Source organism: Perognathus longimembris, chromosome 23, assembly GCF_023159225.1.
Source record: "Perognathus longimembris pacificus isolate PPM17 chromosome 23, ASM2315922v1, whole genome shotgun sequence".
Classification (NCBI taxonomy): Eukaryota; Metazoa; Chordata; class Mammalia; order Rodentia; family Heteromyidae; genus Perognathus; species Perognathus longimembris.
In genome coordinates this window covers 26,955,425-26,968,906 of record NC_063183.1, presented here as the reverse complement: position 1 = coordinate 26,968,906, position 13,482 = coordinate 26,955,425, and the positions used below count along the sequence as shown (strand labels likewise).

Genomic DNA, 13,482 nt, shown 5'->3' with positions numbered 1-13,482 from the left:
TGTTTTAAAAATTTGTGTTGTCTAAATTGTGTTAGCTTAGGTGTTAAAATGTTGTAGGTGTCATGTATTTTATGAAAGCAAGTTAGCTAAGTGGTTATGATAAAAGATAATCTCAAGGATCAGAGAAAAGGCAAATAAACAATTGAAGAAAGAGTGAAATGATGTGGCCATAAGCCAAAGAATGCAGGCATCTCTAGAGGCTGAAGGAGACAGGAATTGCTTCTCCTCTACAACATCCAGAAGTCACCAGCCCTGCCAACACATTTTGGCCTCCTAGCAACAGAAAAACTAACACAGTCAATCTGACTTGTAGTATGCATGTCTATTTCTTTTGGTATTTATAGAGCTCCTGAGGGTAGAAATTGATTCTGTCTTTGTCTCATTCATAGCACCTGATAGATGTTCTAACAGGTGCTCAGAAGCATTTCAGGGCTGAGAATGTGCCTTAGTGGTAGTGCTTGCCTAGCATACATGAGGCTCATATAAACAACAACAAAAATTTTTTTTAAAAAAAGCATCTGCTTTCACTGCATTGGAGTAAAATGAATACTAACACAAAAGGTTTACATTACTTAGTTCTTAGCTTGGTGAGTTGATGTATCAGAATGCTAGAATTGAGTAGTATTGTTAGAATTAAAGGTTCTAGTTTTTACTTCAGCTTTTTAAGGATATATGAATGTACAGTAATTTCTGCTTAACTTTTAATACAGGTAGATGCATCTTTATCTTTTCTGGATGGCTTTGTAGCTGAAGGACTCAGTCAGGGGGCAGCACCTTATAAACCTCACCATCAGCGCCAGGAGGAAAAGCTTTCTCAGGAAAAAGGTTGTTTTTTGTGAGTTTATATTAAGTCAGGTTGTAGGGATATAATTTTTTTGGATGTTTGTATAGTTATGTAAGTAATGATTAGGGGCATTTACTTTTTGTTATTTTCCTTTAAATCTGCCCGTGATTTGTTTACCTTAACTAGGTTTTCAGATAAAAAAAAAAAATTAGCCTTGAAGTTGTACCAAAACCAAAGGCTCCAAATAGCCTTGAACTGCTATCTTTCCATTCTCAGCCTCCCAAGTAGCTAGAATTATAGGTGTGAGCCACCAGCGCCTAGCTTAGAAGATACTTTTGCTTATAATGTATACAGTCTGAAAAAAGGTAAATTTACCATTTAGGATTATGCTAATTGCAAATAAATGAAACCAGTGGCTTCCAGCTGTAATCCTAGTTACTGAGTAGGCTGAGATCTGGAGAATTGAAATTTGAAGCCAGCCTGGGAAGAAAAGTCCAATAGACTCCATCTCCAGTTAACCATGAAAAAGCTAGGCTGGAGGTGTGGCTTAAGTGGTAGAGAACCAGCGGTGAGCAAGAAAGCTGAATGAACAGGTTTGAGGCCCTTAGTTCAAGCTCCAACATCCAAAATGAAAGCAAGGAAATGGGAGGCATAGTACACACTATAGAGGATGGTTATTGTTCTCTCATTAAAAAGAAAGATAATTAGGCATTTCATTGTGGATGACACCTTTATGATTATAAAAAGCACTGGCTTATCTGCTGTTCTCTCATCCAGAATGTTTCCCTTTGTGATCCAACATGGCTGCTTGTGCTCCAGCAACCAAGTTCCATGCTAGCCAGAAGGAAAGAGGAAACGGGGAAAAGAGACCATTTTTCCTTCTAGGAGGACTCCTCCTAGATGTTCCGTATAAAATATGTGTATAACTTCACTGGCCAGAACTCAGTCACAGGGCAAAAGGACTCTAGGACTGTCTCTTTTCTGGCTACCCAAGTACCTAGTTAAGAATGAAGGGCTGGGGTTGGGGCAAGAGTGCTCGCCTTGTATACAGGAGGTCCTAGGTTCAATTCCCCAGCACCACATATACAGAAAATGGCCAGAAGTGGCGCTGTGGCTCAAGTGGCAGAGTGCTAGCCTTGAGCAAAAACAAGCCAGGGACAGTGCTCAGGCCCTGAGTCCAAAGCCCAGGACTGGCCAAAAAAAAAAAAAAAAAAAAAAGAATGAAGGGCTGTATTAGAAAGAAAGGGAGAGTGGATGTTGTCATCTGTTCTGTCACTGTAACTGAATTTTCCTTGGTTGATTGAATTCACTTAAGTTATAAAGACTCAAAAGAATTAGAGCCTGAGTATACCTTGTTGCTTGTCAGTAAAGAAGATTTCACAGTGAAGTCTCTGTAAGTTCGTTTGATAAAAGAATGTGCCTAGGAACTTTTGTTACGCTAACAAGGTCATGTCTTCATTTAGAGCTCATTAAATATTTTTGCATGAGAGCAGCAACTTTTTGCATGGCCTGTAAGAGAGGCAAAAATAGAAAAATGAAGGGCAGCTTGTTTCTGATCATCTACTGTATAAGGACTTCAATCACCAATAGCTGCTTTACTATTATTACTACAAATGATTGATCATGTCACCTTGAAAGCTCCTTACCATGAAAATTTGTCACTGGCCTCCAATTTCAATTATTTTAGTAGTGAGTAGAACCTCACAATGTCTGCTTTTGGGTTTCCTTTTAAATATGAATGCCTGTTACTGTTTTAAAATTCTAGTTCTCAATTTTGAACCATACGGACTCTCCTTTTCTTCATCTGGTTTCACTGGACGGCAGTCTCCTGCTGGCATTTCTCTTGGATCCGATGTATCTGGAAATAGTGCTGAGACCAGCCAGAAAGAGTAAGTGGCTTTCCTATTAAAATGGAGAACTTTGGAGTGTTTGAATGTCTTTTAACATCCCATTGCTTTCTGTCTCAGCTTTGGGGTAATCACATCTTTGTATTTTGTAGGATGACTTTCCAGAAAGTTTAGTATTTCAAGGGTCTTCAAATTATTCAAAGGGAGAGGCACATTTGTGACTGTGTATAAAAGTATTTGAACCCTTTGAAGGGTTCCTTACACTGTTCAGGTTCTCATTCCAGATTGCTTTCAAGGTGTTGCTAATGTCCAGAATGCCCTTATCCTTTAAGAGCTTGCTTTACCTGCCAAGACAGCATAAGATGTGTATAAACTTTACATTGTAATCATGTTATTGCTACTTTTAAGAAGCACACCAAAACTCATTAGTAGGTATTAAGCATATTATTCTACATTCCGCACAATCTATTTATGTCTGATAAATTCTTTTTCTAACCAGCTCATTGGAAGACTGGCCGCTATTAGATGAACATACAACAAAGTGACTCTGACTAGTGGAAGCTGGATATTTGACTGGAAACACTTCCATAGCTTTTGTTCAGCTCCTTTGAATTGTTTCACCTTAAATACCTTAAATAGCTGATTTAGAGCCAAGTTTAATTTTTTTAAGTAAACTGTGCTTTTGGGCATGTAATCGAATTACTTTTAGAAGCATAGTTAATAGGATGAAATTATGTGTGCAAAGTGCATAAACACAATGCAGTCCACATCATGTGACTGAAACTGGTAACTACCACTATTAATAATACTTCCATCACTCTCCTTATGCAAAAACGGAGTTTAGCAAAGAAAATTTGTGATCATTCTGAACTATTTTGGTCAATATGCATGACCTTATTCAAAATAACTACAGTAGAAAAGGGATGAAGTTGTGGCTCAAGTGGTGTTTTGAGCCACCTAGCAAGCATGAGGTCCTGAGTTCAAACCCTAGTACTGCCAAAACAAGCAAGCAAACAAATAAGTTTTACATAGTAGTGACAAAATTGAGGCAAGATGACTCATGTTTTTAAAAAATTCTTTTAGAATGTGTTTCATATATTTAATAAGCATATTTTGTGTATGAATGGCGTGATGTTGCTCCTATATATTTGCCCACTTACAGACTGTCTCCAGGTAATGCATGACAGAAAACTTATGTTGGTAATAGATGTATATGTAAATAAAATAATTGGTAAAATCTTTATTTTTTCATGTGCTTGTATTGGGTTTGAACTTATGACCTCATGCTCTTGGTTGGCTTTTTTGTTTTATTTTGTTTTTTGCCAGTCCTGGGGCTTGGACTCAGGGCCTGAGCACTGTCCCTGGCTTCTTTTTACTCAAGGCTAGCACTCTACCACTTCTGGCCTTTTTGTATATATGTGGTGCTGAGGAATTGAACCCAGGGCTTCATGTATAAGAGGCAAGCACTCTTGCCACTAGGCCATATTTCCAGCCCTTGCTTGGCTTTTTTGCTCAAGGCTGGCATTCTTCTGCTTTCAGCTTTTTGCTGTTGTTTTTTAGAGCTAAGAATATCACTGACTTTTCTCCATTAAACCAGGATGCTCAGATCTCTGCCTCCTGAGTAGCTAGGATTAAAGGCATGAGCCACCAATGCCTGGCTCCTGGGAAGTATCTGCAGTGACATTTAGGATGTCAAATATTAAAGAATGCCTATGAGGGTCACACCTGAGGAAGGAAGGGGGAAAATCACGTTTGGAAGAAGATGAAGAAAATGTAGTGCAGTGTCTATGGCAACCTGTGCTGGCCCCATAGGGAGCTCTACAGCTAGAATGACCCTTCTAAATTGCCTTGAGTTAAGTCAAGACAGAGGCCAGAATGTTATACTTCTGTCTGCCAGTGGGCTGCCCTGGGTGAGGCTTGAGCTTCAGTGAAATACTCCCTACATCCAAGATAGTCTCTAAACTGGCTGAGAGCTGACAGCATTTCCAGTGGCTGGGAAACAGTCCTTTGTTAAAGCTATATCTGGATGGAACAAATTCGTGTCCCCCACACCTGTCTTTATTTGTTCCTCCTAGTCCTGCAACTGTCCCTGAGCTTTTTCAGCTCCAGGCTAGTGCTCTACCACTGGAGTCACAGCTCTACTTGCAGCTTTTTGGTGATTAATTGGAGATAAGAGTCTTACATATTTTCCTGCCCAGGCTGGCTTTGAACTGTGATCCTCAGATCTCAGCCTCCTGAGTAGCTAGGATTATAGACGTGAGCCATCAGCTCCAAGCTTCATGCCTGCCTCTTTTCTTTTTTTTGTCGGTTGTGGAGCTTGAACTCAGAGCCTAGGCTCTCTGTCCCTGAGCTCTTTTGCTCAAGGCTAGCACTTCACTTTGAGCCATAGCTCCGCTTCCTCACGCCTGCCTTTTTAAAAAGAAAAAACTCAATGAAAGTACATTTATGATATGTACAAATGCAGTTGGTGTTTTCATTAAGATAAATACTTGGAATTAAAAGTAAATGTACCACATAGGAAGGTATTTAAATAGTGTTTTTGCTTTTAGTGGGATTTTATGTCATGAATTTATGTTTATGAATTAATATTTTTATGGATTTATGTTTAATCCCTTTACAGGAACTTGAATCATTTCTGATCTTTGGCCTGTCAGACTCAAACATGAGTTTTTTTTTTCTTTAAGTCAGTAAAGGAAAGAAACTGATTTACAGTAGTTCTGTTTTCATACAACTTATTCAAGCAGTTAAGTGAAAAGGAAATGATCTCAGAATTCTAAAGTTTAAGAGTGCTTGGCTGGGGGTTGGAGAAGTTAATTATAATGAGAATAAAATTTGAAGATTGGGTTTACTTCTGATATGTAAAATATAATTTAAATGTTTGTTGTTTTTTTTCCCCTTAAAGCTCTTGGGCAATAATGTGTTTTGAGAAGGTACTCAAGGAAAGTAAATATTTGTCAATTATTTAGGTTGGCTTACTTTCCTCTTCGATTTCCTTAGGACAAATAGCTTGAAGCTAGAAGGTGTAAAGAAATTATGGGGGAAAGAGGGATATCTTCCAAGGAAGGAGAGCAAAGCAGGCGATGAAGCAGAACTGCCCCCTGTTCCACCAGAGATGGCAATACTGGAGAATAGAGATCAAGCTCTAGCAAGAAAAGATCTGTCTCAAGTCCTTACCCAGTCTAAAGAGGAGAAAGAAAAGCAGATGTTGGCGTCATCATTGTTTGTTGGGTTAGGATCAGAAAATACAATCCATCTGGTAAGTAATCTGTTCTTTTTTTTTTTCTTTAAGAGTCCATCTCCTGTTTGTACAGAAACCTTACTCTTGGAAATCTAGTTTTCATGTATTCATGGTAGGAAATGGCTTTCCCAACTCTCATTTGCCATCCTTTAGAGCTCCAGAGCTGCCAGTGACATACCATGTATATCCCGGAGGGGAAAAAATCTGGTCAGACTGAGTCAGGTGTGCTCTCGTCCATCCAGCTGAAGTAGAGGTCAGGGTCCAAATAAAGTGACAATATGACTAGGGGCACTCCCACCCCTGTGGGTAGCTGGGATAGTGAGAAGAAAGCTCTAAGGGAAGAGGGCTTGGTTGAAGTGCTGTTAGTAATACTCAGTATGCTTATTGATAAGCATACTGTGAAAAAGTACATCTCCACATGGCATTTTTAATAGTGAAATTAGTTTAGATGTACAACTGTAGGAGATTAATTTCATAGATTATATTTTCTCAGGTACTTAGCCACAAAAAAATCATTAGTATTGCTTTGCAAAATGAAAAGTACAATATATTAAATAAAAACTATAGAGTATAGGTTGAGGGTGTAGTGTAGCTCAGTGGTAGCTTGTGTAGAATCCATGAGTAATTGGGTAAAATCCCCAGCACTGCAAAAACAAAAACAAAACAAGATGTAAAGTTTTGGAGCAGTATTAGAGTTGAACTCAAGGTCTTATGCTTGCTAGGCAAACCCTTATGTTTGCTAGGCAAACCCTTCTATCTTGATAATTATTGTCTTCAGATGTTAGGATTATGACTTTCAAATTTTTTTGTGCTGATATGTTATTTTTCGTAGTAAAATATTGAGTTGTATAGGACAGGTGCTATGCTGAGCATTTGAGAATCCCACATAATCCTTCTCTGGGAGGGTCGTTGAAGTCACCTAGTACCAGGTTATGATTGGAGAGACATAGTTCCCTCATCAGCTTTCTGTCAGTGCTTGGTCACATGTTAAACTAAGTCACATGCCTTATCTGTACCTAGACTCTCCTTTCGGGTCTCCTTTCCTTCAGACTTGATGTGAGCTCACTGTCTTCTGACCTGCTTCTGATTAACAGCAGACTGCAGGCTTCTTTGAAGACAAAAAATACACAGTATCCAAAATGAAACATATTGAATGAAAGAAAAGTCCAAGGCAAAGCAGCAATACATCATAACAATATAAACAAATAAACAAAAAAAGCAGCATTGACCTTTTCATCTATCCCCTTTCTCTTGTTTTTCTCCTTTGGGTTAAGAGAATGGTAGTTCTTAAATGTCTTCTAAATTGGTAAGTGAGACTTCTCTGTTGAGAACTGGAAGGTGTTGGGGCTTGAGGGGAATGCAGAAGGTATGAAAGGGGAACTAACATTCTGATGGAGTAGTAATGTATAAAAGGTGCCATGTAGTATCGAAGTCCCTAGGAGCACGGAGACATGACTTGAGAACTAAGATTGAGCTAATAGTTCAATTTACAGAGCTGTCAGAATTTTACAATTTGTACTGATCAAGATGCATTGTACTTCATAAACTGCTATGCTAAATGGCACCTCCTTTGTACAACTACTTAAAGATAATAATATACTAAAAATTTTATGATTTAACATTTTATTGATGTCTGATTTCTATTAATGTATTATGCTTTATAGCTAGAATCTTATGTTCCATTTTCAGCTAGGAAAAGCAGACCCCGTGTCTCACAAGTTCCGAAGGAAATCAAAACTCAAGGAAGTGAGAAGTGGAGAAACAGCCCATTCTTCCCTTAGTTCTTTGTCAAATGTGGCCTATGAAGATGATGATGATTTGAATACTTTACAGGATAGAGGAGACACGGAACTAAAGAAATTTTCTCTCAGTTCAGAACTTTTGGATTCAAAGTCTCTCACGGAGCTGCCTTTGGTTGAGAAACTCTCAAATTGCAGCCTGTCTGCACCTTCTTTGTTTGCTGATAACAACATGGAGATTTTTCACCCTCCTCCATCTATTACAGCCTCAGTTGCCAAGGAACTCTCTGTAGTTTCTTCTTTGTTGGAAGAAACTACTGAGTGCTTGCATTCAAGTCTTATGAAAGTCTGTAGTAATGAAACCATATCAGTGTCTTCTTACAAAATTTGGGAAGCTGATTGTTTATTGATGGTCTGGCTAGTCGCCAATAAGACTGATTTGGAGTTGAAAAGCGCTCATTTAGAAATTTTTCCTGCAGAAAATTTCAAGGTAAGACAATGAATGATTTCTCATTTCTGCTGTTAGCTCTTCTATGTCCCTCTTGCCTCTTTATTAAAACAGGTAAGGGGTGTGACGATTTTGTGAGTAGGAACAAGTTACTCAAGAGAACAAGAAGGAAGCATATTTAAGATTGGCAAAGGCCATAAGTGAGTTTTGACAGACCACAGGACAAAGCCCAGACTCACACTGTTACACGGACAGCTGCTTTGGCCTGTTTGTCTTGTTTAAACAAAAATGTTACTTCACATGCTGTGAGGATGAAATGAGTCAATATCTGTAGAATTCCTAAGACATTTTGTTATGTTTCAGTGCATATTTTGTGCTCCTCCACTCTTTTTTTTTTTTTTTAAATCAGTCATGGACTTGAACTTGAGGTCTGGGTGCTGTCCCTGAGCTTTTTTTGCTCAAGGCTAATACTCTACGACTTTGAGCCACACTTCCACTTCTGGTTTTTGAGTAGTTAATTGGAAATAAGATTCTCACTGGGACTTTTCTGCCTGGGGTTGTCTTCAAGCTGCAATCCTCAGATCTTAGCCTCCTGAGTAGCTAGGATTACAAATGTGAGCCACCAGCACCTGGCTTTCTTTCACTCTTTAAATATCTCAATCAATCTTATACTCATGGCAACTACATTCTCAAATTATTTAACAGAACACAGTGGAACATTAAGGAGTAAGACTACTGTAGGATATATGGATATCCTGTCTCCTCTTTTCTCTCATTGATTTACTTTTTATACAGAGTACTCAGATATTGGTTCTGTTTCTTTCCTCCAACATATCACAAATTAAAAAAGAAATCTAGTAGCTAGGCTAGTGAGCCTCTCACACTTGTAATCCTAGCTGCTTAGGAGGCTGAGATCTACAGATCACAGTTCAAAGCCAGCCTGAACAGGAAAGTCTATGAGACTCTTACTTCCATTAAACCACTCAGAAAAAAACAGAAGTGGCACTGTGGCTTAAGAACTAGCCTTGAGCAAAAGAAGTTCAGGGACAGCTCCCAAGACCCAGAGTTCAAGTCCCAGGACTGGCAAACATGAAAAAAAAAAAAAAAAGAATTGAGTGTCATATTCAAATTTAATATTCTTTGAAACAATTTGGTGGTAGTGGATCAAACCCAGGGCCTTGTATATGCTAGTTGTTTTTTTTCAGTCATCTTCATAATGTAGTTTATTAACTTCTCATGTTTGTAGCTTTTTGTGCCACTTCAATTAAGTGAAAAATTGGGATTCATAGAATAGAGTATTGATCCTTAACATAATGTTTTTATCACTCTGTTTATAGATCACAGAGCAGCCTGGATGCCATTTGCCTGTGGTGAATGCAGAAAGCACCACAAGCTTCCAGCATCGTGTGCAGGTCGAGCAACCTTTCACGGAAGGGAATCTCTCCGGTTTCCTAACTTATCAGATGGTGGATGTGCATCCCGTTCAGCTAGACTTTTCCATCAACTTATCATTATTAGATTTTATTAGGTAAATATTTTCTAGAATGTTAATTTCAGTCATTCATTCTTTCAGCAAATATGTATTAGACTTTCTTTCTAGACCAGCACTACTCAAAGTGATAGAGAGTAAACAGTTAAAGTAGACACAGTCTCCCCCTCAGACAACTTTGATCTAGGAGGAGACATAGAAAAGTTACATGAATATGTATGTAATTATGATTGGCGAGATGAAGGGGAAAGAAAATGGCTGGGATGCCAAGGAATTCTGTGACCTACTTAAAGTGGCACTTGTTGGTGACCTATAGAAACTTTAGCATTTAGCACCATATTAGGCATTGTGTATATTGTAAGAAAGTTGGAAACTATTTTTCTATTTTTCTTATATTTTCTATATTCATTCACTTCTAAAAATGTGTTGTTCAGTATTTGAACAATTTGAAATGAACTAAGAATATGAAATACTTGTATTTGAATTTTTTTTAGCCTCTACATACTCACTTATGTTATGCTGCTGTAATTTTTGCCCATTCTTTGAAGTCTTCTAGTAAAAACAAGTCTTACCAGTTGTCCAAGAATATTTAGATCAATACTGTAAGATAAAATCCAGCTTTAAAAAATCTTGTATTTGCTGGGTGCTTGGTAGCTCACACATGTAATCCTAGTTACTCAGGAGACTGAGGTTTGAGAAATGCAGTTCAAAGCCAGCCCAGGCAGAAAAAAAAGTCCATGAGACTTATCTCCAGTTAATCACCAAAAAACTGGAAGTAGCACTATGGCTCAAGTGGTAGAGTACTAGCCTTGCATTGAAGAGCTCAGGGACAGTGCCCAGGCCCAGAGTTCAAGACCCAGGTCCGACAAAAAATATATATATAAAATAAAAAACCTTATATTCTCTGACTATGAAGGTATGCCCCATGATGAGCACTAGTAATCTGAAGAATGGTAAAGTGTATCACACGATTGTTTTGTGCATAAAATCCTCTGTATCTTTGCTTGTTTGTTTTGTTTTTGTTGCCTGTCCTGGGGCGTGGACTCAGGGCCTGAGCACTGTCCCTGGCTTCTTTTTGCTCAAGGCTAGCACTCTACCACTTGAGCCACAGCGCCACTTCTGGCTTTTTCTATATATGTGGTGCTGAGGAATCGAACCCAGGGCTTCATGTATATGAGGCGAGCACTTTTACCACTAGGCCATTTTCCCAGTCCCCCTCTGTATCTTTAAAAATATCTTTTTTCTTAAATATTGAATTATTGCATACTTGTCATAACAATTCAAATGCTATAAAAAATGTAAAATATAAAGTTGCCAATAATGTCACTCCAGGGATATACAGTACTAATTATTTGTTCTGTAGGCCTAAAAATAGATAATTTTGTTTTGTTTTGAGGCAGTGTTTTACTAATGTTTCTCATGCCTCAGATTTCTAGGAGCTGGGATTACAGGTGTGTACAGTCACACCCAGTTTTCATAACTGTCTTTAAAGTATATTTGTTAAAATTCTTTCCCTTAGCCTCGTTAATTAAAAGTGCAGGGTCTTTTGCTTGTTCTCTCTTTTTTTTTTTTTTGCTTGTTCTCTTTTTGTGACTTTGGTAGAATATCTTGTAAGTCCAATGTATATATAATAGAATGATTCATGAAATTACTTACTATAACCTTATTAAAATGACTTAATTCCCTGAGATAAAGCCAGGTAATACATTGAAAAAAACATTTTGCAGGTCAATATCTTCTACTTATAGTATTCAGGAATGTTGGAGGATAAAATACTACATAAATTTTGTGAAACCCAGTGATTATAATTGATTTCCATGAGTCCTTTGACGTGTATTTGCTTGTTTAGCATTATTGCATTCTTGTACATAAGCCTAATTTTAATATTTTCAGACCTTTAAAAATCTCAACTGAAGACTTCGGAAAACTCTGGTTATCCTTGGCAAATGACGTGAAGCAAAATATAAGAACCTCAGCATCTCAAGCTGTTCTGCCTTCTGCCCTAGAAGTGCTGCAGCAGAAACTGCGACTTCATGTTGTTGACGTTGTAGGTTAGTACAGTTATGAAGACTTAGAGCAGTCCTGTCACCATCAGCACACAAATCAAGTCTTGCAAGTGTTAGATCTCTTACAGCTACATTTCTTAATATGAGTATCTTTCAAATAAGTATATTTTTTATAGTAAGGATATTTTATTCGAAAAAAATAAAGGTTACCACTTTAGCCATGTTTAAGTAACATAATGACACATTAAGTACATTCATGTTATTTATTGTGCCGCTATCGCCACTGTTCATTTCTAGAACTTCTTTTTTTTTTGGTGATAATGGTGGTAGTACACTGGGCTTGAACTCAGGGCCTGGCACTGACCCTTAGCTTTTACTGCTCAAGGCTGCTGCTCTACCACTTGAGTCATAGCTTCACTTCTGGCTTTTTGGTGGTTAATTGGAGATGAGAGTCTCGCAGACTTTCCTGCCTGTACTGGCTTTAAACCGTGATTCTCAAATGTGAGCTTCCTGAATAGCTAGGATTATACACGTGAGCCACCAGTGCTCATTTTCCAGAACTTTTCTTAACATTTCATTTGAAACTCTGTACTCATTGAATACTATACTTTTTCCCCTTCTCAGTCTCTGGCAACCATGGTTAACTTTTTGTATTCATGGACTTGAATGCTATAACATTTGTCTATCATGTTTCAGCCTAGTATCTTCATAGTTGGTCCACATTGTAGCATATGTGAAGATGTCAGGCCAGATACTGTTCCACTGTATGAATTATCATATTTTGATGATCCATTTGTCTGTCAATTTGGATTACTTCCACTTTTTGGCTAATGTGAATAATACTGCTGTGAATATGGTTATAGAAATAGGTTTCTGTTCCTGCTTTCATTTCTTTTGCTTATATTGTGGATTAATTCCAAATTCATTTTTTGATAAGTCATCATATAGTTTTCATAGCAGCTATACCATTTTGAATTCCTGTGAGCAACACATAAATGTTCCAGCTTCTCCACATCATCACCCACACTTTGGTTTTCAGTTTTTCTTGTAGCAGCCATCTGCATGGATTGTTTCTCATTGTAAGCTTGATTTACATGTCCCTAGTGATTAATAATGTTGAATACTTCTTTATGTGCTTGCTGCCAATTTGTATATAATATTCTTGGAGAAATGTGTGTTGAAGTCTGTGTATTAAGTAGGTTTTCATTCTTGTTTTATTGTAGGCAGTGAAGGGCTGTTGGCCTGTCAGCTACTCCCATCAATCCCCTGCTTACTGCATTGCCGAGTTCACACTGATGTGTTAGCCCTGTGGTTCAGATCCTCCTGTGCTGCTCTTCCGGACTATTTATCATATCAGTGTCAAAAGGTGATGGAGGGATCCTAGCAGAAGCTCTGCTTCATTTTACTCTATCAAGATAAATGGTTTACATCGCGAAACTCATTTTACCAAAGTGAAAAGAACTCATGGTACTTTTTTCCCCCTTCTTTTTCTGTGCCACTACTGGGGCTTGAACTCAAGGCCTGGGTACTGGCCCTTAGCTTTTTGCTCAAGGCTGATGCTCTACTACTTGAGCCATAGCTCCACTTCTGGCTTTTTGGTGGCTAATTGGAGATAAGAGTCTCACAAACTTTCCTGCCCAGGCTGACTTTGAACCATGATTGCACAGATGTCAGCTGCCTGAGTAGCTAGGATTACAGGCGTAAGCCATCTGTGCCTGGCTTTTAATGCAAATGTACCTTTAATGCAAATGGGGATTATTACAAGTTGTGGTTTATGTGATTTGGTTTTGTTTTTTATTCCTAGTCAAGAAAGAGCCTCAAGAAAGTAATCCCTAACCTTTTACTCAGGATTGTACAGTATGTTTGGGTTCCAAAACAGTGACCTAAGCTTATGTTATAAAATGCTAGTGATTTATATATCATTTAGTGTG

At 38.1% G+C, this 13,482-nt stretch overlaps 1 protein-coding gene across 1 annotated transcript in view; it reads left to right on the top strand.

The window, feature by feature from the left end:
- Positions 1-13,004, top strand: part of Ap4e1 (adaptor related protein complex 4 subunit epsilon 1) — a 39,029-nt gene extending 26,025 nt beyond the window's left edge. The window contains exons 15-21 of the mRNA XM_048332515.1: positions 711-825; positions 2,550-2,673; positions 5,629-5,887; positions 7,559-8,098; positions 9,394-9,584; positions 11,439-11,596; positions 12,775-13,004. Of these exons, the coding sequence (XP_048188472.1) occupies positions 711-825; positions 2,550-2,673; positions 5,629-5,887; positions 7,559-8,098; positions 9,394-9,584; positions 11,439-11,596; positions 12,775-12,935 (1,548 nt within the window). The 3' untranslated portion in view covers positions 12,936-13,004. The remainder of the gene's footprint in view (positions 1-710; positions 826-2,549; positions 2,674-5,628; positions 5,888-7,558; positions 8,099-9,393; positions 9,585-11,438; positions 11,597-12,774) is intronic.
- Positions 13,005-13,482: the final 478 nt, after the last annotated feature.